The sequence below is a fragment of the Nothobranchius furzeri genome, chromosome 13 (assembly GCF_043380555.1).
Source record: "Nothobranchius furzeri strain GRZ-AD chromosome 13, NfurGRZ-RIMD1, whole genome shotgun sequence".
Classification (NCBI taxonomy): Eukaryota; Metazoa; Chordata; class Actinopteri; order Cyprinodontiformes; family Nothobranchiidae; genus Nothobranchius; species Nothobranchius furzeri.
The window spans coordinates 44,311,700-44,337,345 of record NC_091753.1 but is presented as its reverse complement, the minus strand read 5'-3'; the positions used below and the strand labels follow the sequence as shown (position 1 = coordinate 44,337,345).

The 25,646-nt window shown below is 42.5% G+C and overlaps 1 protein-coding gene and 1 long non-coding RNA gene across 2 annotated transcripts; one reads left to right on the top strand and one right to left on the bottom strand.

Annotated features, from left to right (window-relative positions):
• Window positions 1-211: 211 nt before the first annotated feature.
• On the bottom strand, window positions 212-15,996 carry LOC139062392 (uncharacterized). Its single transcript, XR_011515964.1, has 3 exons — window positions 15,856-15,996; window positions 6,118-6,245; window positions 212-349 (listed from the first exon to the last, which is right to left on the bottom strand). It is a non-coding gene; the product is annotated as an uncharacterized lncRNA (long non-coding RNA).
• A 351-nt stretch (window positions 15,997-16,347) lies between these two features.
• On the top strand, window positions 16,348-18,121 carry lpar6a (lysophosphatidic acid receptor 6a). The gene has a single exon (XM_070543205.1). It carries the CDS (start codon window positions 16,570-16,572, stop codon window positions 17,629-17,631), a length of 1,062 nt encoding a protein of 353 aa, XP_070399306.1. The 5' UTR covers window positions 16,348-16,569; the 3' UTR covers window positions 17,632-18,121.
• Window positions 18,122-25,646: the final 7,525 nt, after the last annotated feature.

Here is a 25,646-nt window from a genome sequence, read left to right as displayed (position 1 = left end):
CAAGTGAAGGATGACTTTCAAAACAAAAGTAAATATGCGAGAAGACTTGTTATTGAGCAGCATGTTACTCCAAGTGATCAGTGACCAACTAATCTTGTGACCAACATTCAGTCAACGGATGTTTCATTTTTACGTTTTCTGTTGGGCACACGAGGTTTATCTTGTTTTGTACACTAATATAAATCATATAGAGAGCCTGTTGGTGATTAGGAAACCGCTTCGTCACATATATGGTCCAGTAAAGCAGCTCGGACTGTTGTTTACAGAACTCTTGAACGAGTGCTTCATAGCTGGATGGACGGTGGTCCACAAGTCGAGCAGCAGCTTCAGGATAAAGTTGCCTTTTAGTCTGTGAAGGAAAAAGCAGATTTAAAATAAAAAAACAATGTTGAGCTCATTTAAATATTTATTACAGTAACTGTCCCTTTCTCCTATTGAACTTTTTGATTCTTCAAAGTTTTTTAAGCATGAACTTGCTGCTCCTAGATGATATTTGGTTGGGCACCTTTGGTCTCTGAAGACTTCGGCTGTGTTTGATTTGTCGTAGTTGTTAATCTTACTGTTTGTTGTTTTAGTCATAATTTGTCACAATGCCACCCAAGCCTCTATCAGTTGTGTTTACTAAGTGTTTAGTTTTTTCAGAAGGTTTTTAGTTCAAATGATGCCGTCTGCGGATGAAGACTTGTGCGATTTTTAAAGATAAAACTAGCATTTCGCTTTTCTTCTAAACCGGTTTGTTTACACTTTTTTGGGATTATTGTTTACTAATTAGCAGCAAACGTTGGTTCTTTTTACAAGGATTTTTAAAAATGTATTGTTTCTGTTTTGCACATTAAAGTCACTAAACAGCACTGGTGTTTCTTTTTTTAGAAAATTTACAAGTTTTTATTTAATTTTTTTTTACAACATTTAGAAAATTTCCCACCCAAAGTTAGAAACGATCAGAATCGGTTTAATTTACTCTAAAAACCCAATTTTTTTCATAGTGATTAATGATGGTAAATTAGAGAATGTTATGTTGGTACATTGAAATAAATCTGTTTTTAATTTATTCTGAGTTATGAAAATTAATTTGTGTTGATTACAGAAAGCCTCCATCAGAGGGCAGCATTTTCCACATCTGGTCTATAATATCAAAGCAGTTATTGTGATCATTGTTTACCTTCATATTATCACGTAATTTCTCATAAGTTGCCCTAAAACGATTTGGTCATTGTAAAAATGCATTTCCTTGAACACTTAAAAACATTTAGTCCTAATATGTTGAGACACGTGTAGCAACAGATGTGTAACTGATAGCGTTGTGTAATTTACACAGGATGGAGTTGCAATGATGTCAATCCTGATGCAATCCATTTTTTTAATGTGCATGCACAAGTTATTTTTTTTTCGGACTTGGAACTTCCTCTTGACCTCCTGAGACCCTGTGTCCACATACGAGGACATTGGCTTCTTGCACTAGAGTATTTGATTCTCTTCAACTTAGACCTTTTTTTATTATTATTTAGAAACATTTGGTATTGAGTTAAAGTTAAAAATTTCTGTTATTTCTGTTTTTTTTAGGAAACCTGTCAATATTTTGATTTAATTCAATTTTACACCACACCAAATACAAATGTGGATCTCAGGAGGTTAATTTAAAACTGCTTGCATGAATTTATGAAATTTCACCTCATCATCCAGTCAGACTTCCAGAAACCGATTTAGATTAAGTGGGAATATAAAATAAAACTGGCTGAGATCACTAAAAGTTCTTGAGGAAGCGTGTTACCAAGGGAAACGTTTTCTGAGAACGGATCAAAAAGGTGTGGAAAAACTTTGCTATAAAACATAATTTCTGTATTTTTGTACTGACCAAAGACCCTTCTATTAGCTCATCCATTTCTGTTTCCAGTAATACGGTAACGTGGTAAATTGGTTGCCAGCTGTCTTAAGTTACTCAGCCCATTAGAAACCAGTAAACATTTAAAGATCAAATAAGAGCAAACACACACCAACGGTAACAGGCACTCTGCCATATACAGGTGCTGGCCAGTAAATTAGAATATCATCAAAAGGTTGAAAATATTTCAGTAATTCCATTCAAAACGTGAAACTTGTACATTATATTCATGCAATGCACACAGACCAATGTATTTCCAATGTTCATTACATTTAAATTTGATATTCATAAGTGACAACTAATGAAAACTCCAAATTTGGTATCTCAAAAAATTAGAATATTCTGAAAAGGCTGAATATAGAAGACACCTGCTGCCACTCTAATCAGCTGATTTACTCAAAACACCTGCAAAGGCCTTTAAAAGGTCCCTCAGTCTTGTTTTGAAGGCACCACAATCATGGGGAAGACTTCTGACTTAACAGCTGTCCAAAAGACAATCATTGACACCTTGCACAAGGAGGGCAAGACACAAAAGGTGATTGCTAAAGAAGCTGGCTGTTCGCAGAGCTCTGTGTCCAAGCACATTAACAGACAGGCGAAGGGACGGAAAAAATGTGGTAGAAAAAAGTGTACAAGCTCTAGGGATAACCGCACCCTGCAGAGAATTGTGACGACAAACCCATTCAAAAATGTGGGGGAGATCCACAAAGAGTGGACTGCAGCTGGAGTCAGCGCTTCAAGAACCACCACGAGGAGACTCATGAAAGACATGGGATTCAGGTGTCGCATTCCGTGTGTCAAGCCACTCTTGAACAAGAAACAGCGCAAGAAGCGTCTCGCCTGGGCCAAGGACAAAAAGGACTGGACTGATGCTGAGTGGTCCAAAGTTATGTTTTCTGATGAAAGCAAGTTCTGCATTTCCTTTGGAAATCAAGGACCCAGAGTCTGGAGGAAGAGCGGAGAAGCACAGAATCCACGTTGCATGAGGTCCAGTGTAAAGTTTCCACCGTCAGTGATGGTGTGGGGTGCCATGTCATCTGCCGGTGTTGGCCCACTCTGTTTCCTGAGGTCCAGGGTCAATGCAGCCGTCTACCAGGAAGTTTTAGAGCACTTCATGCTTCCTGCTGCTGACCAACTTTATGGGGATGCAGACTTCACCTTTCAACAGGACTTGGCACCTGCACACAGTGCCAAAACCACCAGCACCTGGTTCAAGGACCATGGTATCCCTGTCCTTGATTGGCCAGCAAACTCGCCTGACCTTAACCCCATAGAAAATCTATGGGGTATTGTGAAGCGGAGGATGCAATACGCTAGACCCAACAATGCAGAGGAGCTGAAGACGACTATCAGAGCAACCTGGGCTCTCATAACACCTGAGCAGTGCCACAGACTGATCGAGTCCATGCCACGCCGCATTACTGCAGTTATTGAGGCAAAAGGAGCCGCGACTAAGTATTGAGTGCTATACATGCACATTCTTTTCATGTTCATTCTTTTCAGTTGGCCAACATTAGAGAAACAAACATTTTTTCATTGGCCTTTAGAATATTCTAATTTTCTGAGATACCAGATTTGATGTTTTCATTGGTTGTCACCTATAAATATCAAAATTAAACGTAATAAACATCGGAAATACATTGGTCTGTGTGCATTGCATGAATATAATGTACAAGTTTCACGTTTTGAATGGAATTACTGAAATATTTTCAACCTTTTGATGATATTCTAATTTACTGGCCAGCACCTGTAAATGTCTCAACATTAAAATGTCAATTTGACTCATTTAATGAGATGAAATGACTTTCAACGTGTACTACAGCATGATTTAAGGCCTAGTTGTTCACGTCATTAGGTGGAAATGCTGATGTAAATGAAGAATTACAAATGCAAATTTTTTTAGTAAATGTTTTCATCAAATACCAAATAATTTTAATTTTATCTTCGTGGCTTAGGCTGATCTGACAAAGCATCAACCTTGGTTGGATGCGTGGGAAGTTGATGGAAGAAGAAAGAAATGCGTGGTTTGCTGTTTCGCTCACAAATCAGATGCTTTAAGGACACAGTGGTTCCCGTCTGCTGCTGTTGCTTAGTTTCAAGGGTTTTCTATGTACTTGTAACTGAGAAACATGCAACCTCCAGATGTCTACTTTTTACATTAGACCACCAGAAGGAGCTTCCTCCTGAGGTAAAATTTTAAATTCCAAACTCAGATATATTTTCTTTACACCCAGAAACGACTTGTAAAATAATTAGTGAATTAATCGTGTGATTAATGTGGTGTTAGACAATTCCTCTGCAAGAGCTTATCATCATTGGTGCATCTGTAGTAGAAAAGATTAAATGTTTGTGTGAAGACGGTGTCTCGTTAATAAAGCTGAACTTTATTTTTGTGGTGCACCGATATTAATATCACCGTTATGGCCAATAAACGATATGTGCCGATACCGATATACTGACATTATTGCCTCTAAAAGCAGCAGATTTTGTACAAAATGAAAATCATTAAAGCTAAATTTACATTATTATGTACACACACCACACACTTTTACACTTCTGACAGGATTACAATCACTCTTCGCGTGACTAAACAAATACACATCCCCCCCACCCTCTGAAACAGATAAACAAATGGAAACAAGATGGAAAAAATATCAGTTGTTAAAATCGGCTTGATTTTATTTATTGGACCGATACCGATATGTTAAAAAATGACTAACATTGGCCGATATTGATGCCAATAAATTGTCCATCCCTATTTTATTTGATAAACCGCCTCTGACATGTTTCAGAGACGCACAGCAGCCATTCATTTTAAAGTCTAATTCAGTTTTTCCTTTCGGGCAAATTTCCATGGAAGTTAACACGATACCATTTCTGTATTCCGACTTTCATCATAGGATTGTATATATCTTGTGTCACCGAATATGCAACAATGTCAAGTGGGATCTCTTCTGTAGGATGGCCAAGTGTTAGGGTGTAGGGAAAGGAGGAGTGGGAGTGGGAGGAAGATCAGTGTCCGCATTGATGTGGATGCTGAACTGGTCCCATGTGTTGAAAAGATGAAGAGCTTTGGGTCAAACCTAAAGAACAAGATTGCGAATACAAGCGGCTGAGATGAGTTTGTTTCGTAGGATGGCCATGCCTTAGGTTGGTCATCCAGGAAGGATTAAGAAAAGAGCGGCTGCTTCTCCATGTAGAGAGGAACCAGCTGAATTTGTGCAGGCATTTGGTCAGAACGCCTTCTAGACACCTCCCAGGTTTGGTTTGTCTGATATGTCCTATCAGCGGGAGGCTCTTGAGGTGAGCCAAAACTCACTGGAGGGATTAAATAAGCATTGTCCTGGTTTAATACGCTTGGAACAACATCAAAGCAGGTACTGAAGAAAGGGTGGCAACAATGGACTTGTTTCTAATGTAAACGTCTTGAAACCACTCTGAGACGAGTCTAGTCCTGCTGGGTGAAGGAAAAGGCTCATATGGAGCCGTTGTTGCAGATGGACAAACTGATGATGTCAGCCAACTGTCACAAACGCAACCTGAAGGTTATTTCCAACAAGCTATTTATCTGAGGTCCATTCTCCTTACCTCGGCCTCAGCAGTTCTGCTGCCAGTTGTTTGTGGATGCCAACGCAACATTTGCGGGGCTCTCGTTTCCAGGGTGACCGTTGGGGAGCAAGCTGAATGTCCTTTGAATCACACTGTTCAGAGTGGCCTCTTCCTCCACCAGACATTTGTTCAGCAGTTTCCATTCTTCCTTTTGTGACATCTTGTCATGATCAGATTTAAACAATCACTTGTGCTTACGTCAGTGCTTATTATATAACCTCAAAAAGTTAGAGTTTAAAAGTCAGACTCGTGTCTCCAATCCTGATCCGAAGGTCGGATGTGTCACAAACTTAGGCGACTTTAGACCCTTCACTAAAACATTCATGATTTGTCTCTCATTTGTAACCCATGATGTTACACTTTGTTTAAATTGAACTTACTTCCTATTTTACTCTTTTTTTTTACTAAAGATCACAGAAAATAATTATACTTATGACTCTTACATTTGACCAACGGCTTTAATTAGCTTTTGTCTATTTTTACTATATCACAGTTTTTCATTCTCTTTCTAACCCGTAAACTTAAGGTATCTTGAATGAATGTCAGTCAACGGGGCAGTCCACCATGCACTGTCAAAGAAGACACACATACTGTACATCCTTTTTTTAAATAAAGGACTTACGTACCTCTGTCTGCTCTTGACTGAAAGAAAACACCAAGTCCAAAGTTGATGCCAAAGCTGTTTTAAATGAGCTGCTGCCATCTTTGTTCTGCTCCGTTGCAGTAACATCCCGCCCAACAAACTGATAGATCACTGCGAAAGGCAAGACACAAGACTGTTCAGGTCTGGTGAGGCTCCAATGGAGCGTGGCTAAGTCAACCTGCTAAGAAAAATCCTTTTGTTTTTGCTATTGTCGGTCTAGATTTCTTGAGCTAAGACATACCTGTTTTGGTCTAAGTGTGTGGTTTCCAGTAGCATGGTAAAAACTACACACTACACACAAACCAACATAACACATGTACATTCCCCAGTAAGAAAGAAACACTTTCAAGATCAAATGTGCCTTTCAAGTAAACAAACATGGTGGAGGAGTGTGCAGCATGATTCTGTCACCTCGGTTTCTGATTGGCTACACGTTACGCTTATTTGACCTTGAAATCCTAACATGTTTGAATGACCCTATTTATGATTGAAGCGGTTCTAGCGTGCTTCTGAGCAGACCAGAATGCTCTTAACACACCACACACAGTAGGAATATCTGATAAGATCCTTAGAACAGACAGTACGGTAAACAGGCATGTCCTTACGATTGTAAGAAAAAGAGAATGGGATCAAAATCGGCACGGTTGTCCTGCGGTGTGAACTGGGCCCAATTAGGTGTGAGATAAGTCACACTTGATTGACCTTTGTTCGGAGACTTCATGTTTACGTCTTTCAGGACGTCTGCGAGCAGCCAAGAGCAAAATACATTGCTGTCATCTTAAAAACAGCTCCAACCACTAAAGTTTCACAACGATTCACGAAATATTACAGTTGGAATTCCTTAATATTGCTTAAGAAATATTAACGTTGGTGAGCACCTGGTGGCGGGGCTTTCACCCATGGAGCCCGGTCGGGCACAGCCCGAAGAGGAAACATGGGTCCCCCTTCTGATGGGCTCACCACTCATGGAAGGGGCCAAAGGGGTCGGGTGCAGTGTGTGACGGGTGGTAGTCAAGGGCGGGGACCTTGGCGGTCTGATCCTCGGCTACAGAAGTTGGCTCTTGGCACATGGAATGTCACCTCTCTGGTGGGGAAGGAGCCTGAGTTGGTGTGTGAGGTTGAGAGGTTCCGACTAGATATAGTCAGACTCACTTCAACGCATGGCTCTGGCTCTGGAACCAGTTTCCTTGAGAGGGTTTGGACTTTCTACCACTCTGTAGTTGCTCCCACTGAGAGGAGCCGAGCAGGGGTGGGCGTACTAGTTGCCCCCCATCTTGGTGCCTGTACGTTGGGGTTTACCCCAGTGAATGAGAGGGTAGCCTCCCTCTGCCTACGTGTGGGGGGACGGGTTCTGACTGTGGTTTGTGCTTATGCACCAAACTACAGTTCAGACTACCCATCCTTTTTGGAGACCTTGGAGGGGGTGCTGGAAAGCGCTCCTTCCGGTGACTCCCTCGTTCTGCTGGGGGACTTTAACGCTCACGTGGGCAACGACAGTGAGACCTGGAGAGGTGTGGTTGGGAGGAACGGCTCCCCAATCTGAATTTGAGTGGTGTTTTGTTGTTGGACTTCTGTGCCAGTCATGGATTGTCCATAATGAACACCATGTTCAGACATAAAGGTGTCCATATGTGCCTTGGCACCAGGATACCTTAGGCTGCAGCTCGTTGATCGACTTTGTTGTTGTTTCATCTGACCTGTGGCCGGGTGTCTTGGACACTCGGGTGAAAAGAGGGCGGAGCTGTCAACTGACCACTACCTGGTGGTGAGTTGGCTCAGATGGTGGTGGAGGATGCTGGTCAGACCAGGCAGGCCCAAACGTATCGCGAGGGTTTGCCTGGAACATCTGGCAGAGTCTCCTGTCAGAAGGAGCTTCAATTCCCACCTCCGACAGAACTTCCAAAATGTTCCGTGGGAGGCGGGGGACATTGAGTCTGAATGGACCCTGTTCCTTGCCTCCATTGTTGAGGCGGCCGACCGGAGCTGTGGTCGCAGGATCGTCTGTGCCTGTCGTGGTGGCAACCCCCGAACCCGCTGATGGACACCGGCGGTTAGGTATGCTGTCAAGCTGAATAAAGAGTCCTATCAGGTCTTTTTTGCCTGTGGGACTCCAGAGGCAGCTGACGGGTACCAGCAGTCCAAGCGGAACGTGGCTCGGGGGGTCGCCAAGGCAAAAACCAGGGCATGGGAGGAGTTTGGTGAGACCATGGAGCAAGACTTCCGGACAGCTTCGAGGAGATACTGGTCCACCATCCAGCGCCTCGGGGAGGGGAAAGCAGTGCGCTACCAACACTATCTATAGTGGGGATGGTGTGCTGCTGACCTCTACTCAGGACATTGTGAATCAGTGGGCAGAATACTTCGAAGACCTCCTCAATCCCACCGACACGTCTTCCAGTGAGGAAGCAGAGTCTGGGGGCTTTGGGTTGGCCTCTCAAATCTCTGGTGCTGAGGTCACTGAGGTGGTAAAAAAGCTCCTCTGTGGCAAAGCTCCAGGGGTGGATGAGATCTGCCCGGAGTTTCTTAAAGCTCTGGATGTTGTGGGGCTGTGTTGGCTGACGCGGCTATGCAATATCGCATGGACATTGGGGGCAGTCCCACTGGACTGACAGACCGGCGTGGTGGTTCCCTTATTTAAAAAGGGGGACCGCAGGGTGTGTTCCAACTACAGGGGGATCACACTCCTGAGCCTTCCTGGTAAGGTCTATTCAGGGGTTCTGGAGAGGAGGGTCCGTTAGATTGTTGAACCTCAGATTCAGGAGGAGCGATGTGGTTTTTATCCTGGCCGTGGAACACTGGACCAGCTCTATACCCTTAGGGAGATCCTGGAGGGTGTGTGGGAATTTGCCCAACCAGTCTACATGTGTTTTGTGGATTTGGAGAAGGCGTTTGACTGCGTCCCTCGGGCGGCACTGTGGGGGGTACCCCGGGAGTATGGGGTACCAGGCCCTCTGATACGGGCTGTTAGGTCCCTGTATGACCGGTGTCAGAGCCTGGTCTGCAATGCCGGCAGTAAGTCGGGCTCGTTCCCAGTGAGAGTTGGACTCTGCCAAGGCTGCCCTTTGTCACCGATTCTGTTCATAACCTTTATGGACAGGATTTCTAGGTGCTGCCAAGGTGTGGAGGGCATCCGTTTTGGTGGCCTAAGGATCAGGTCTCTGCTTTTTGCAGATGATGTGGTCCTGTTGGCTTCATCAGAAAGTGAACTTCAGCTTTCGCTGGAGCGGTTCGCAGCCGAGTGTGAAGCAGCTGGGATAAGAATCAGTTCCTCTAAATCTGAGACCATGGTCTTGATTCGGAAAAGGGTAGAATGCCTCCTCCGGGTCAGGGATGAGGTCCTGCCCCAAGTGGAGGAGTTTAAGTATCTCAGGGTCTTGTTCACGAGTGAGGGAAAACTGAAGCATGAGATCGATAGGCAGATTGGGGCTGCATCTGCAGTGATGCGGGCGTTGTACCGGTCTGTCATGGTGAAGAGAGAGCTGAGTCAGAAGGCGAAGCTCTCGATTTACCAGTCGATCTACGTTCCTACCCTCACCTATGGTCATGCGCTTTGGGTAGTGACCGAAAGAACGAGATTGTGGATACAAGCGGCCGAAATGAGTTTTTTCCGAAAAGTGGCTGGCTCTCCCTTAGAGATAGGGTGAGAAGCTCAGTCATTCCAGAGGGGCTCGGAGTAGACCCGCTGCTCCTCCACATCGAGAGGAGCCAGTTGAGGTGGCTCGGGCATCTGGTCAGGATGCCTCCCGGACGCCTCCCTGGTGAGGTTTTCTGGGCACGTCCAACCGGGAGGAGACCTAAAGGTAGACCCAGGACACGGTGGAGGGAATATGTCTCTCACCTGGTCATGGAATGCCTTGGGATTCCCCCGGAGGAGCTGGCCCAAATGGCTGGGGAGAGGGAAGTCTGGGCCTCCCTCCTTAGGCTACTGCCCCCACGACCCAACTCCGGATAAACGGATGAAAATGGATGGATGGATGAGTGGCTGTGAAAAGGTATCTAAAGAAAAGTGTTTTCATGAATTAAGACGATTCAGGATTTGTAAGAAGTTAAAGAAGTTAATCAGTTAAATGATTGAGAACCCTTAAAAAACTTCCAAATTAATCATGTCCAGTACTGCTCCTCGAGGGCCAGCATCTTGCATGTTTTAGTTGCTTTCCTGCTCCAATACATTTGATTCAATGATTGGATAGATAGTTGGAGCAGACAAACCTCTAAAATATAGAGGGTTATGTTTAGGGCCAGGATTTGACACCACTGCTGTAGAAAGACTAGAAAACAATTAAAATGCAACTGACTCAACCTTAAGCATTAAGCAAACAGCTCTTTCAATAATCCAAAACAGGACGCTTTGCTGAATATAGTAAATTTGCATTTTTATTTAAATTTTTCTTCAAGAAAGATGTTTTTTCATCATCTGATTGCAAAATGAAACAACTCAGATTTTCATCATTAAAACACGCAACATTAAATTAATCTGGGTTTTGTTGATGCAGCAAAGATTTGGTCATGTCTTTGGGTTGTCATCACCATTTTTAGGCTGAGTCTAAGCACATGTCTGGCTGCTGCTCAGCAGTCATCCCACAACAAACACAGTGTTTTGAGTCCGAGCCTTGGGGGGTGCCAGGCAGTTTCCTGCCATTGTGAGGAGTTTGAAAAGTCCAGGCATTTCGGTCACTTGTTTTTCGTTCCGCGACCACATACTTGCATGTGAGGTGCTTGTTTTGGGATGTGAGTGAAAGACAATAGTGCGGAATATTTAACTGAAGCCTTGATGGTGTTTGTTTTGCAGAGGACTGACAAAGAAAGGCTCTGCATCATAAATTATGGTGTGTCTCTTTGATTCTCTGAGGTGTGTTTGACCATTTTTGGTAACGATGAAGTCATCCGTATCACGTTCTCTTAATAGCTGCAGACAGGAAAAGGTTGTTGCATCAGACAGGAGAAAACTTGTGTTATTAATGTCTATTAAATAACATAAAGGGGATTTAGCAAGAAAACAGAAAAAAGGGTTTGTTTACTGAGAAATAACTCACAAACTTCCTTTTTGAGTTCAACAAAACAAAGATTCGTTTAAACAATTCCTGTCACCGACTCACAGCAGGGCAGATCAAGGAGCTTACAATGCTGGGAAAAACTGTTTTCCGCCCCACAGATTTAGTGTGTTTTTGCTTTGTTTTTATCACCATTAAATGTTTTCAATCGCCAAACAAACAAATTCCAATATCAGACAAACAATTGTGATTAACCACAGTTTTTACCTGCCACATCCAGCCTGATTACTACCAGGATCTAAAGCACTGCAGGTCTCACTGGGTTGATGTCAGAGGTCATTATTAAGCCTTAAAATTGGATGGAAGAGCAAAAATTGCATCATGGGAGAATTTCAATACTTGCTTTTCCACTATGGGAAATTTCTGGGAGGGGCGAAGGTGACAGGGAAAATACAATGGCTCTGCTACTCTCACTGCCTGAGACTGAGATCAATGGACTCAGTGGTCTCCTTTATAAAGCAGCTGAAAACTCGCCTGTTCAAGCTGGCTTTGGTGTGACCTTGTCACCACCCTCTCCTTATTCTGCTCTTGTTCCGCCTTTCCCAGGATCCTTCTGTCCTATTCATTTTCTCTCTCCCTTTCCTTACATTTTTTAAATCACAATTTTCATTTTTTCTCATTTTGAACAAATTTGTAACTATTTTTTGAAATCTTTTTTACACTTTAAATTTTTTTTGTATTTGTGAAGCACCTTGCGATTTTTTATCTTTCTTTCTTTCTTTCTTTCTTTCTTTCTTTCTTTCTTTCTTTCTTTCTTTCTTTCTTTCTTTCTTTCTTTCTTTCCTCTCAGCCATTGTGACTCCATGAAAAATCTGCCCTTTCAGGACTTTGCTATGACGTCATCATATTGTGACCGTTTCAGCTGTGCGTGATGTCACTGATCAGCGCCAAAAGGCGCTCACGTAGATTAATAAATAAGCTGTTTAAGTGTTATCCTGTCAAAGCATTCTTTAATTTATTCATTTCAGGGAACGGGGATGGCTATCTGCTGTGAAAAGTGGCAATGACCAGAAGAAGTGCTGTTTTTTACGGTGCTCTGAAGACAAAAAAGCTGCTAAAGTTACGACATTGTGGAGGGATTTTCGTTGAATGTTTCAGTGATTAGCTTAAAAACAATAAATTTTAAGCAGCATCAGAGCTGCTTATTTTCTTTTCCTTTTATTCTGCTTCACCAGCTACTTTTCCATCTATCCATGCATCCATTTTCATCCCCTTTTCCAGGGTTGGATCGCGGGGGCAGCAGCCTAAGCAGAGAGGCCCCGACTTCCCTCTCCACAGCCACTTGGGCCAGCTCTTCCAGGGGAATCCAAGGCGTTCCCTGGCTAGCTGGGAGACATAGTCCCTCCAGTGTGTCCTGGGTCTCCCTTTAGGTCTCCTCCCAGTTGGACATACTCGCAAAACCTCTCCAAGGAAGCATCCCAATCAGATGGCTGCGCTACCTCAACTGGCTCCTCTCTATGTGGAGGAGCAGCGGATCTACTCTGAGCCCCTCCCAGATGACTGAGCTTCTCACCTTATCTCTAAGGGAGAGCCCAGACACCCTGTGGAGAAAACAAATTTCAGCCGCTTGTATCCATGATATCATTCTTTCGGTCACTACCCAAAGCCTGTGACCATAGATGAGGGTAGGAACATAGATTGGCCAGTAAATCGAGAGCTCCGCCTTCCAGCTCTGCTCTCTCTTCACCATGATAGACCGATACAACGACCACATTACTGTAGATGCAGCATGGCTGCTTTTCCAATTTTACAAATACTGGATATCAGATCAGGTCAATGTTATGCTTCAGCAGGAGTTAAGGTCTATCTCTGAGTGGGCAGATGGTAATAAGCTAAAATCGAATGTATTGAAAACCAAGTGTATGTTTTTGGGCTCTAGGAATCTGGTAAGGAAAAACCAAAAGTTAGATATTTATTTAGGGGGACAACAAATTGAACAAGCAAGAGAGACCAAACTGCCGGGCATAACAATAGATCAAACAATGTCATGGACTAGACATATTGACAATATTGCAAAGAGAATGAGTATGAGCATTTCTGTAATTAGGCACAATGCTCAGTATATGTTGCTGGACATCGGAAAACTTGCTGTCCAGTCTCTGGCCTTGTGTCATCTGGATTACTGTTCGGTTGTTTGGTCCAGTGCTGCCAAGAAAGGTCTTGACAAACTTCAGAGAGCTCAGAACAGAGCTGCAAGGTTGGTTCTCAGTTGCCCCTGGATGTATGTCAGCTGGATGTATTTCAATCTGTCATGGATGAAGTAAATGACAGACTGGCCTGAAGCCTGGTTGTGTCCTTACGCAAAATCTGGGTTTTACACAAACCTTTTAGCTTGTTTACAAAGCTGTTACCAACCTGTGAGCGGTATGGTTTTAACACAAGGGATGCCTCCCATGTTACCTTTACTCTTTCATTGCCAAGAACTAATGCACTTAAAAGAACAGTCCGGATTATCCTGCCTCCTTAATTAATAATAATAAATGTTCATGGTATACGTTTAAAGTGAATCTGAAGAAAACGGTAAAACATAAGTTTAAATCAGATAACAGATACAGCTATTTCAATTAGATTTAAATAATGAACACCTTGTTGTTGTTATAATAATAATAATAATGACAATTATTGTTGATGTTATTATTGTTGTTATATATTAATTTATCAAATATTTATTTTATTTTCATTTTCTTAGTGAAATTTGATCCTAGTGGCTTTTTATAATATTTGTTTTATGAGGTTGGTTATATGTTTTTTTGTGCTTTTCTTACACTGTATATGCAAGGATGTGCTTTTAATTCTACACTGCATATGTTATGTGTTCTTGTTTTGTTTTGTTTTTTTATCAAGAGGACCCCAGGAAGAATAGTTTTCACTATTATGAAGACTAATGGGGATCCTTAAATAAACAATAAACAATATATGTCAACATCTGCCACAGTAATGGCTCCTTTCGGTGCGGCCCAGTGAAATGGAGACACAAACATATCGTGAAGGTCTGGTAAAATTACCCAGAAGGTCTAATACAGGGAATGGACCTAAAAAAACTTTTGTGGAAAGTGGAACTTTTAGAAAGTTGTGTGTTTCATCTCTGAGTTTCAAAAGACCATAATCATTGCAACAGTCAAACATGGTGGTGGTAGTGTGATAGTATGGGGTACATGTTTTTCCATCAGCACCTGGATAACTTGCTGTTACTGGATCCAAATCCATGGACAGTTTTCTCAGAAAACCCAGAAGAAGAAGGTCTGACCTTTAACCCAAGTTATTAAGTTTAGGGGGCAATTACCTCAGCCATTATTTGCCCCCCCCCCCCCCCCCCAATACCTTCAATAATTTCATAAATGTACTTTGAGCATCTTGCTTTGATTGTGAAAGATGTTTGCTGATTTTACACTTCCTAGTGTGACAAATGGATCAAATGCATAAGCGTGGAAAAGGAAATGATCTCAGACTAATTAAAACTCAGAAACCCCTTCCTGCTGCTTTCATTAACAACTAATTCCATTAATTTTTTACCAACTGCCAGTTCATGTTTCTGTTAAGCAGACAGCTTGAATGACAGTTTTGTGAGGTGACTGAAAAGCGGAATTCGTGGACACGAAACAACAAAAGCAGCCACTGAACAGTGACGGCCTTCTGCTCCGGCTCCTTCCTCGTGTTCCCAGGAAAATCAAAAGCCAAAAGCCGCTCTTCTTTGGCAGAGCCGCTGCCCACCCAGACTGGACGCAACAACAACCCCCCCGTGCCCCCTTCACCCCCATCAGACCTGCAGAGGCAGTCGCCTCAGGCACTTCCAGCGTTTTGCAGAGACCTTGTAAGGCACTTTTGACCTGTTCTTATCAGCAGCTTAGCAGATCCTTCGACCTCTGACACACTTTTAGTGGGTTTGCAAAAAATTATGTTTGAACGAGTTCTGTTGAAGGCTTCAAATCTGGGGTTATTCCAGTTTTTTCTTTGATTGTGTTAAACATTTAGCTGTTTTTTTATTATTAAAAGTCTTGTCGTGTAGGCAGGAGAGAAATCAGGCGAAAGAAGACACTTAGAGGGGTTAAAATTAGCAGATTTGTTGGAGGAAAAACAGAATAACTAGATATACAACAGGTGTAATGATTAGCAAAATAAAATAAATATTAGAGAGAATCAGGAAGCAAGAGATGGAATAAAACTGGTGCGATAAAAAGAAAAATGAAATCACAACATAAAAATATAGAATCAGACAGCACAAAATCTAAGTCAAAGTAAATCTCTACAACTTTCTGTAAAACTTTATTAACCAGTTAGTAGACAGATCCATTTTGCTGCAATACATTGTTATAAATTTCTATTTAAATCATAAACTGAAAAGTAATTAAAGCTGCTCAAAATCAACTAAAATAGTCAAGTTTCAACTCAATTTGAGATTCAAAAACTGGTTTTACGTAAATATTTAGACAAGTATTTGTAAAATTAAAATTTTCTTCTGAACCTGATGCCTTCTGAGTAGATCAAATTACGCTTGACCCATTCATTCGTGAGTTGTAGTTCCTGTTCTTTTGTTCCTGATTTTCTTTTTAACTGACAAACAAAGATGTAGGAGGAGTCACCCGAGAGTCCATGGGAGGAGTTACTACAACCGTCTTCCACTCAAAGTACAAAAAGTGTCTGTAAAACTGGCACAAAGGAGAAGCACAGACCTGTGGGGTGATCAGGGCTCAGCCAAAGCTCCCAGTCCTGTTGGAGGAGGAACTAGAGACAAGCTGAAGCATCTATTAAAGAGGAAAGAGAAAGGAAATGAATGGGTTTAAGAACAATGTGAAGAACAATCACATTGCTTCAGAGAGAGAAAGCCGAGGGATCTGCTCAAGATTCGGTTCTGCTGTTTGGAGGAAGCATGACGGCGTGTGGTCAGCACTTGGAGAGGTGGGAAGCATGTGACATCGTTGCTGCTGCCTTGGAGCTGAAACAAACAAAAACACAAGAGTGAGATCTTCTCCTCGTCTAAAGGACACCTCCCTGATGGAACCAGAACAAACCCCCAACTGGATTTAGGCTCTTCTGATAATAACAGAGCAGCGTGGACTGATTCATCTGGGTGAGTAAAAGTCAGCCTGTCTGTGGTGGGGTGCAGCCTGGTGAGGAGCAACTGTGCAGGGGGAGGGGAAGAAGCTCCAGCCTGGATTGTTTAAATGAGCTTTAACCCCCAAATAAGCACCGAGGTGTGGGAAGTAAATGACATCAGCCACGTGCAGCTGCCGCCCTCCGCTCGTGTGAGCAGATGTGTTGACGAGAATCATCATGGGCCTGCGTACGTTTGCGCTGGATTGCTCCGCTCTCTTCATGGCCAGCTGATTGTGCAGAAGGAGACTTTTATCGTTATTCTGTAGAGGACACCGCTGTCTCTTTGTCTCATGATGTCCACCCCCTCGCCAGTCAACTTCACAGCAAACTGCACCAAGCATGATGATTTCAAATACCCCCTGTACAGCACCGTCTTCAGCATCGTCTTCATCATCGGGCTCATCACCAACGTCGTGGCCATCTACATCTTCACCTGCTCGCTGAAGCTGAGGAACGAGACCACCACCTACATGATGAACCTGGTGGTGTCCGACCTGCTGTTTGTCTTCACGCTGCCGCTGAGGGTGTTCTACTTCATCAACGTGAACTGGCCTTTCGGCGCGCCGCTCTGCAAAATCTCCGTCTCGCTCTTCTACACCAACATGTACGGCAGCATACTCTTCCTCACGTGCATCAGCGTGGACCGCTTCCTGGCGATCGTGCACCCTTTTCGCTCAAGGATGCTCAGGACCAAGCGCAATGCCAGAATAGTGTGTGCGGCCGTGTGGGTGCTGGTGCTGTCGGGAAGCCTCCCTACTGGGTTCATGCTGAACAGCACCACCAGTAACAAAAAGGACAACAACACGTTCTGTTTCGAGAACTTTTCATCCAATCAGTGGAAATCCCACCTGTCTAAAGTGGTGATCTTCATCGAGACCGTTGGTTTCTTCATTCCTCTGCTGCTGAATCTTTTCTGCTCCATCAAGGTGTTGCAGACTCTGAGGCGGCCCAAAACCATCAGCCGTGGGGGGAAGGTAAACAAAAAAAAGATCCTGCGCATGATATTTGTGCACCTCTTCATTTTTTGCTTCTGCTTCATCCCGTACAACGTGAACTTGGTGTTTTACGCTCTGGTTCGCACCAAAACTCTAAAGGGCTGCTTTGCAGAGTCTGTGGTTCGGACCATCTACCCTATAGCCCTTTGCATCGCCGTGTCCAACTGCTGCTTCGATCCCATCATCTACTACTTCACCTCGGAGACCATCCAGAATTCCATCAAGAGGAAATCTCCATCCGACTGCTCTTACGACGTCAAGTTCTCAGAGGCTGTTCAGTCAGAAATCCCGTCCAACCTGCAGTTGAACTTCAGGACCCTGAAAGCGAAGGTCTTGCACCGCGAGTCTTCGGTGTGACACCCAAACGGTGCCACTTCCAAATCAACACAGAACAAAGAAGATGGACCTCTTGGAGCGCTTTGTGTTATTTTTGGTTTCACCTCAGGGGAAATATTCAAACGTTTGCAGGATTATCACACCTGTGGATCTGTGGAGACTACTTATTGACTCCTCTTAACTGTTACTGTGTTAAACACAATTCCTGAACTCGATCACTGGACAGTTATAAGATGCGTGTGCCTGCATCTGTGTGTGTGGTCAGCTGTCGTGCAAACCTTAGAGTATTATCTGTTAAATTAACATAAAGTTTGTTAAAATATTCATGTGGAAGGCTTCTTTTTTGAGTTGTACAATCCAAACGTGCCATCCTGTGATTCACGATTATAAATGTTCAGTTTTGTAATGGTGAATCACAGAATTAACCATTTTCTTTAGTCTTAAATGCACTGACAGAGTTCCTCACCATGCACTCACAGCATTGCTATAAATAAAAGCCATATGATGTCCAGCTTTTGTCATTTAAACACATTTTTGTTTTCAATGTTGGATATTAAATTATTATACATTTGAACTCAGATGAATTTAAAAAACATTGAATTTTGGTTTATTTCTCAGATTTCTTTGAGCATTTTCTTTTTGCAAACATCTGGAAGAAGCTGCTACTTAGCATGTTTTTATGATAATCACGATGATAATGCTAATGGGTTAGGTCGTTAAAGTACTTTTCAGTGAAGCCATTATTCGTAAACACGCGCCAACCACAACCTGGGGTGAGCTATGCTCAATTCGTTCTCTGATGTCTCTGCAACACGAGTCGAGCAGGAAGGGAAAAAGTTTTAGCTTCCTGTTTGGTTATCTAGCTAAGGATAGAAAACCAATGTCAACATGCTCATGGGCTTGACGTGTTTTTCTGGATTTTCTATGAGAAAAACAAAAACAAACATCAAAAAGAACAAAACTGGACTCAAAAGTGACTAACTGGGAATAATGAATCAATTAGCAAATGCAAAAACAAAGAAAAGAGAGTTTGACATTGAATCCTCCTGGAATCTTGTATTTCCTTTTCTGAGATGAGGACACGGTGTCTGTGATTTCATCAGGTGAGGCTGCAACACTTGGCCTGACTAGTTTGATCTGCAGAGGTGTGACCAGGTCACTGCTTTGCAAGTCACAAGTAAGTCACAAGTCTTTCCAGTCAAGTCTCGAGTCAAGTCCAAATCAAATACAACCAAGTCCAAGTCAAGTCTAAAGTCAATGATATGGAAGTCTAAGTCAACTCCAAGTCCTTAACTTTGAATTTTCCAGTCATAATCAAGTCATCTGTCCAACTTCAATTTAATGACAATGATCATAAATAAATTCCAGAATAAAAGCTTCTTAAAGCTTCATTTATTTGCTCAAACAAGCAGGAAGTGCAACTGAAACCGATTATAAACAAAGTGCTGCTGCATTTAGCAGTAAATCAAACCCAGAACCAAGAAAGATTTATGATTTTTGTCCATGTCGTGCCACTTTTGTGCTGAAATATCAAATATGCATAAGTCATCATCAAGTCAACAGATGCAAGTCGATTCAAGTCACAAGTCATTGGCGTTCAAATCCGAGTCAAGTTTTAAGTCTTTCTAGATTTTATCAAGTCAAGTCAGAACTCATTAACCCTCTCAGGCTCAAAATAAGTCCTTCAGGGTACTTCTGAGTTAAAAATGCTCATGAAATACGTGTGTGGAGTAACCAGGCAGGTAGGTTTTAACTGTTGCACATCTGCAACGCCTGCCTCCAGAGGGTTAAACTAATGACTCACAAGTCATGTGACTCCAGTCCACACCTCTGTCGATCTGTACAACCATTGAATTACTTAGGACGACTCAACCAATAATTAAATGATCAATGAAAACACTATGTCCTATGTTTATACACATTTTCATTGGAACATGTCACAAATGGGGATTTTTTTTTCATCGTTTTGTGAGCTCAAAGTGAAATTCTGTCATAGACTGACTGTTAAAAGCGAACACCCTCATGAGTAGCAAGTTCAGACAAATTACTTTTCTTTGTAACTGCAGGTCGTGTTGTATCATCTCAAACCTTTCTGGATCAGATTCATCACAACAAAACAAACAGTGCATTAAATCTGTCACCTGGTGACTGTAGGATCACTATTTCTGCTTTTTCTCTTTAATGCAGAGCCCTTGTTTTTGTTTAAATTCATATTTAAGGCTCACAGTAAGCCAATAATAATGCAGAATTTATTAAACAGCGATGTAATGAGTGGTTTTACCTGAGGTTATTTAGTCTGATTGCATCTTATTATTGTTTATTGTTTAAGCTTGACTTAAACTTTGATAAAAATTTCAAGTTATCATAAGCAGCACATGCAAAGATTTTCCCAAAAGTGAGTTTCTGAAAAAAAAAGAGCTTCTTTTAAAAGTACATTTATATTAGTGGCAAAAGAACAAAGAGTGGAGATTATGGAAAGCTAAAGTGGGATAAAACTCCAACCCCTAAAAGTACACAACTGTTTCCTTTAAAGGACAAAAAATGTGTTTTGTGTTTGTCATGCTCAGGTGATGGTATCAGTGAGGGATCAACACATGAAAGGGAATAACAGAACGCACATGGTGCTCAAACTTTGTTAACGTAGCCTGAAGGGCCGGTCGCCGATGCTTTTACAGACCTGGGCTGTTGTGAAAACCAATTTAAACTAAAGGAAGCCTGAACCCAGACATCAGCAACTCTCAAAAGGTCAGACAGCTGAATTCTGGGTTCAAATGATCCAATCTGTCCACCAGGTGTTCATCTATTGTCTCCATGAGGACAGGAACAGGAAGAGATGCAGGAAGTCACACCTTCAATGCACTTGAGATAACCACAGTGTTATTATAAACGACTTTTATTACTTTAGTATTACAAATGAACTAAAATAAACCAAAATGTTGGTGTTTGTCTCTTTAAGATGATTGCTGCAGACATGAAGTCGCTGCATTTTTCTCTCTGTTGGGGACAGTTATCTAATCAGCTTGACCTTTTTGTCCCTGCAGGATGAGAAAAAACAGGCGCATCCCAGTTTTGTAATTATTTACATTCTGTTCTGCGGTGCTCCGATAAAAACTGAGGAATTTGGTTTTTGCTTTTTAAAATTTCATTCAAAACATTCTGACTGCATTTTTGAAATTCATGTTTTTTTCACCATCAGCTGTTTTTTTGTGCACACAGACACTCCTTTTCTGTGATCCTCTGAGGTTTTGAAGCAGGAATAATGTTTTGGCTGACAAGCTGTCATCAAGGTCATCTCCTTACATTCCACCCTGAAAAGCTTTGCCAGGACAAATAAACAAGTCTGGAACACGATCTCTCCGCCTGCGTGCCGTTCTGTGACCAATCCTGCACGTCCTCTCTGGACTTCTTGGTGCCCTCTTTGAAGTGCTGTCAATCAAATATATTTTCAACACCGATAGACGTCGGTGAGGATGCACAAGAGTTTTAAAGAGGAGAGAGTTCTGGTGGGAGGGTCAGTGGTGAGATCAGGGGTCATTCTCCTTTGATTCTGTGCAAAATCTCGTGATCACATGACAGGGAAAGCGTCATCCTGCCAAATTGGATTTGAGAGAAGAGGGTCTCTCTGCAGATAATCAACCATTTTCTCTCCATGCAGGACAAATTAGGGAGGAAATAGCTACTATTATCCTGGTACAACCAGTGACCATTTAGATATCGGTGCTATTTTCCCACAATTATAGTAACCATGCCTCTTATGCCTCCTGTTTTTACAGGAAATTACTTTTTATAAAAATAGAAACTTAGTCACTCTAACAGATTATTTCAAGGCCAACTTTACTCTTATTTTAATACATTTGCAGTGGTCTTTTGTAGGAATCAATGCCATGTGCGTCGTTCTATGGGGAAAAAAAGCTCCAGTGTGCCCGATTGTGGACATAAGAGTCGGCTGGATGGGAAAGGCGCTTCGTACGGCAGAATTTGGAGTCTTATTCTGTGATTTTTGGAGATCTGGCCTCTTAATGGCTAATAACAGTGCGACTCTGTTTGCTTTCCAACACTGATGTTTTATCTCCACAAATAACACAAGCCTAAAGGAGCTCTACTGTATTGTAGAGTTGCTAATGCTAACGGTTAGCTCATACTAGACGTTCTCTGCGCTTTCCTGGATGCTAAACCAACAGCAGCCTTGCCTGTCACAAGTCAAAATGGGTGAAACCATGAATGTTAAACGTGGAAAACCAAAGCGACATCTAGTGTGTGGAGGTATCTAGTGACTGGAGGTATCTAGTGTGTGGAGGTATCTAGTGTGTGGAGGTATCTAGTGTGTGGAGGTTGTAGTTGCAACAATAGGACAAGGCTTCCAGCAGTCCGGATACCAGGTTCGCTGCCGATACGTGACAGTTTTTCTTTGGTTTCCATCTGTTGTTGGCTTCACCTAAACTTACTTTAGATCTTTTATGGTGGCTCCTCTTCTCAGAAGGATATCAACATCTCCTGGACTTGACTTGCCGAGTCAACCATTTTCCACAGGGCCAGCCTCACTGTGCCGAGCGGACTGTCTGACAACCTGCAATAGCGCCCTCTGTTGGCTGGTAGATCTAAACATAAACCCAGTGTCGTGCCCGGCAAAATAAATATTTGATTAGTTTTTAACTAAAATATAGATTTAAAGGAAATACTGTACCTTCATTCTAAATGCCCAGTGAAGGCAATATTTTTTAAAAATATTAGCTTTTTAATAAATTGCAAAGCTTCCAGAACATGTGAAGCTCAGTAGTTCGGATTAGACCAGACAGGAAGTCAAACACTGGCGTATTGTAAAACATCAACAAATTTAAAAATAAAAGACGGGCAGATTACCGGTTGCCCAACTACTAAGAAAAAAAAAACATCATTACCTGTGACAGGCCCAAAGCTGAGGTAAACAACAGAAAATCAACTGCAAACCTTTTTGGATACATGCTGCCATCTTTCTCATTGCTTATTATCAAATAAACTGGCCAAATCATGCGTGATCTTGCAATTGTTCTGTGATTTTGGGACCTTGCAGGATCAACTGCATAGAATGCATTTAAAGTTAAAGTTCCAATAATTCATCACACACGGGTGAATTTCATCTCCGCATTTGACCCATCCCCGTGGGGAGCGGTGAGCTACAGCAGTGGCTGCGCTCGGGAACAATTTGGTGATCTAACCCCCCAATCCAACCCCTTAAAGCAGAGTGTCAAGCAGGGAGGCATTGGGTCCCATTGTTGAGGTCTTTGGTGTGATCTGACCAGGATTTGAACCCCAATCACTCTACCACTAGGCCACTGAGAATGTGCTGCGTTTTAATGTCAGAAATGCCCTCAGTGGGAAGGGATGCAGCGCTGAGCTTCCGGGTAGAATGCGTTTAATACATTTTGCAAATTTAGGCAAGGAAAAGTCAAGTTACAACCCACAGCAGGGGGTGGGGTGGGGGGGGGGGGGGGGCACGGGGCCTTGCCTGGACTCCTCCTAGAACCACTCCTGCATTTTTTGAAATTCAAGTGACAAAATTCACATTTAGTAAGCAGATTTTGGAAGGAAATCAAAACAGTTTTTTTTTATATTTGTGACAAACTCATTTCGGAGGCTGACGGAGCGAGACAGACACATGGAATCTCCCTCATCTCCCGGTCTCCTCAGACCATAAACATCAGCTGTCCAGAGGTGACCAGATCAGCACTATGTTGCTCAATATCTTAGGAAAGAAACAGAGAGCCTGAGCAGCATGTTGTTAGAGCACTCCCTACATCAGGGTAAGTGAAGTTTACGGTAAAACAGCGGTTATTATTCCCAGGCCGGGCGTGACTCATTGCTGCAAGGACAATAAATCTGCACAAATAAGCCACATTTTGCACAACGTGCATGCTTGCGCTAATTGATCTGATAAGTCTTTACCTGCAGGGCAGATTTTAACCTGTTGCATCCTGTTCGAGTGTCACTAAAGCCAAAACATTTCAAAAATGTCCTGCATATAACTGACAGATGGAGGAAGAGAATTCTTCTGTCGCTCTAACTTGGAAAACTCGTGCTACGAGTGTTCTGGTTTGATTTTTCAGGGAAGTTTAAATGTCGACACTGCATCTCTTCAGTTTGTGTTCAGGAAAAGAAATGAAAAGCATGACAGCTTCACAAGTTCCAGCATGTTAATGGGTGGTTTAAGGGGAGCAGTTATGACTCAGAATACTTTTAGGAAAAGCTGCAAGAAAATCACAACACGCTTGGAAAAATAGACACACGCTGTTGCCCGATCATGTTTATAGATGCTCAGATAACACTAAAACTGAACTTACACACACACACTTGCATGAGACAAATCAGTGCATTTAATCTTTTTGCTTTTGAAAGTCACAGTGTGACTTAGCATGGAGCTGAAAGCTGGGCGTGTCGCACCAATTCTAACAGGTTTGAGTTTCCTTTGCTGCAGGGCTTTCCTTAAAACATTCTTGAGGGTTTAAACTATGAATAAGGAGCTAAAGTGAAGATATTTAAGCTGTCTTTTAGCTAGAGAAAAGCCTTCTGGTGGAGTGCAGAAAAGGAGAAGTCTAATAAACCTTGCAAGATTATTCTCTGTTTATGTTTATGTATTTGGCAGACGCTTTTATCCAAAGCGACATACAATTTATTTAACTTGTAGGGCATGTTGTGATCTGTAGGGGACACTGGAGTACCCGGAGGAAACCCATGCATGCATGGGGAGAACACGCAACTCCACGCAGAAAGGCCACAGCCGAGTTTCGAGCCTGCAACCTTCCTGCTGCGAGGCAACAGTGCTAACTGCGCCACCATGCAGCCCCTTTTAAACTCTGCAGCTTCACAAAAGTGACACTAAAGTTGCATCACAAGCTTTAAAAATTATTTTTAAGTGTCTTGCATAACTTGGTTTATGTACTCTTCGGCACGTGCACATTAAAAAGTCTCATTCTTACCTCGCTGATTCCTCTAGTCCCATTTACGGCGCACAGCTGCGAGTGTGCATAAAAGAGATGAAACATTATGTACATGATCTTGTTTCACTGTAGTTTCAGCTGAGTACATGACAGGGTTAGTGGTGCCTGGCCTCCATAAACACTCATAAGCTGCCAGCCCTGACTCGCTGCGCCACACAGCAAAGCTAGCTGATGTTTCTAGGTCAATGTGGAAATCGGTGTGTTCCCCTCACGGAATTTCCACCAAGTTTCTGAAGACCTCACAACACCTTCGCTCACTTCATCAGCAAAAAGAAGTCACCAAGTGGCACAGTAACATGTGTTTGGTCTTGACTTTAAATAAAGTTTCACGTAAACAAAGAAGATCTTTGCCTCGCCACACCTTAAAGACTTTATGAGTCAATGTCAACAGACTTTTGAACCATAAATCTGTAATCTGTCAGTGAGGTGGAACAGCTGATTGATGCCCTCCAGGTTATCTCACGTGTAGTTTCGTTTCACTTTATTTATCAAATAAGGACAATAAACATATATTATCTTGTCTCGTCTTCTTCCACCCATCCGGGTCGCGGGGGCAGCATCCCAGCTAGGGAGTTCCAGACCGTCCTCTCCCCGGCCACCTCCATCAGCTCCTCCGGGAGGATCCCAAGGCCAGTTCAGAGATCATATGTTATATTGATCCTAAACATGATTACTGAGGCCATGTGGGGCCCAAGTCTCCTCCCCTTCCGGTCGGCTCATAGATCTCTCAAACGTAAAAAAAAAACTAAGTGAACAAAGCGATAAAAGCTAATTCTGGTCCGCTTTGCCTACATATGTTGTACTTTCATTTAAATTATAAATAATTATGTGTTTTGATTATGTCTGTCATGTTATTTGAGGTTTATTAGCTGGTAGAAATTCATAATTAAAATGACAAAAATATTTGATTTCGCACATATGAAATCACAGCAGAATCTCTTCTCCCCCAATGTTCCTGCCACTTTTCACAAGGCCAGGGTTGGTATTACGGGGGGGCTAAGGGGAGCCCAGCTCCCCCAAAAGCCCTCCACTGATACATCAAGGGGGACCCCAAAAAGACAT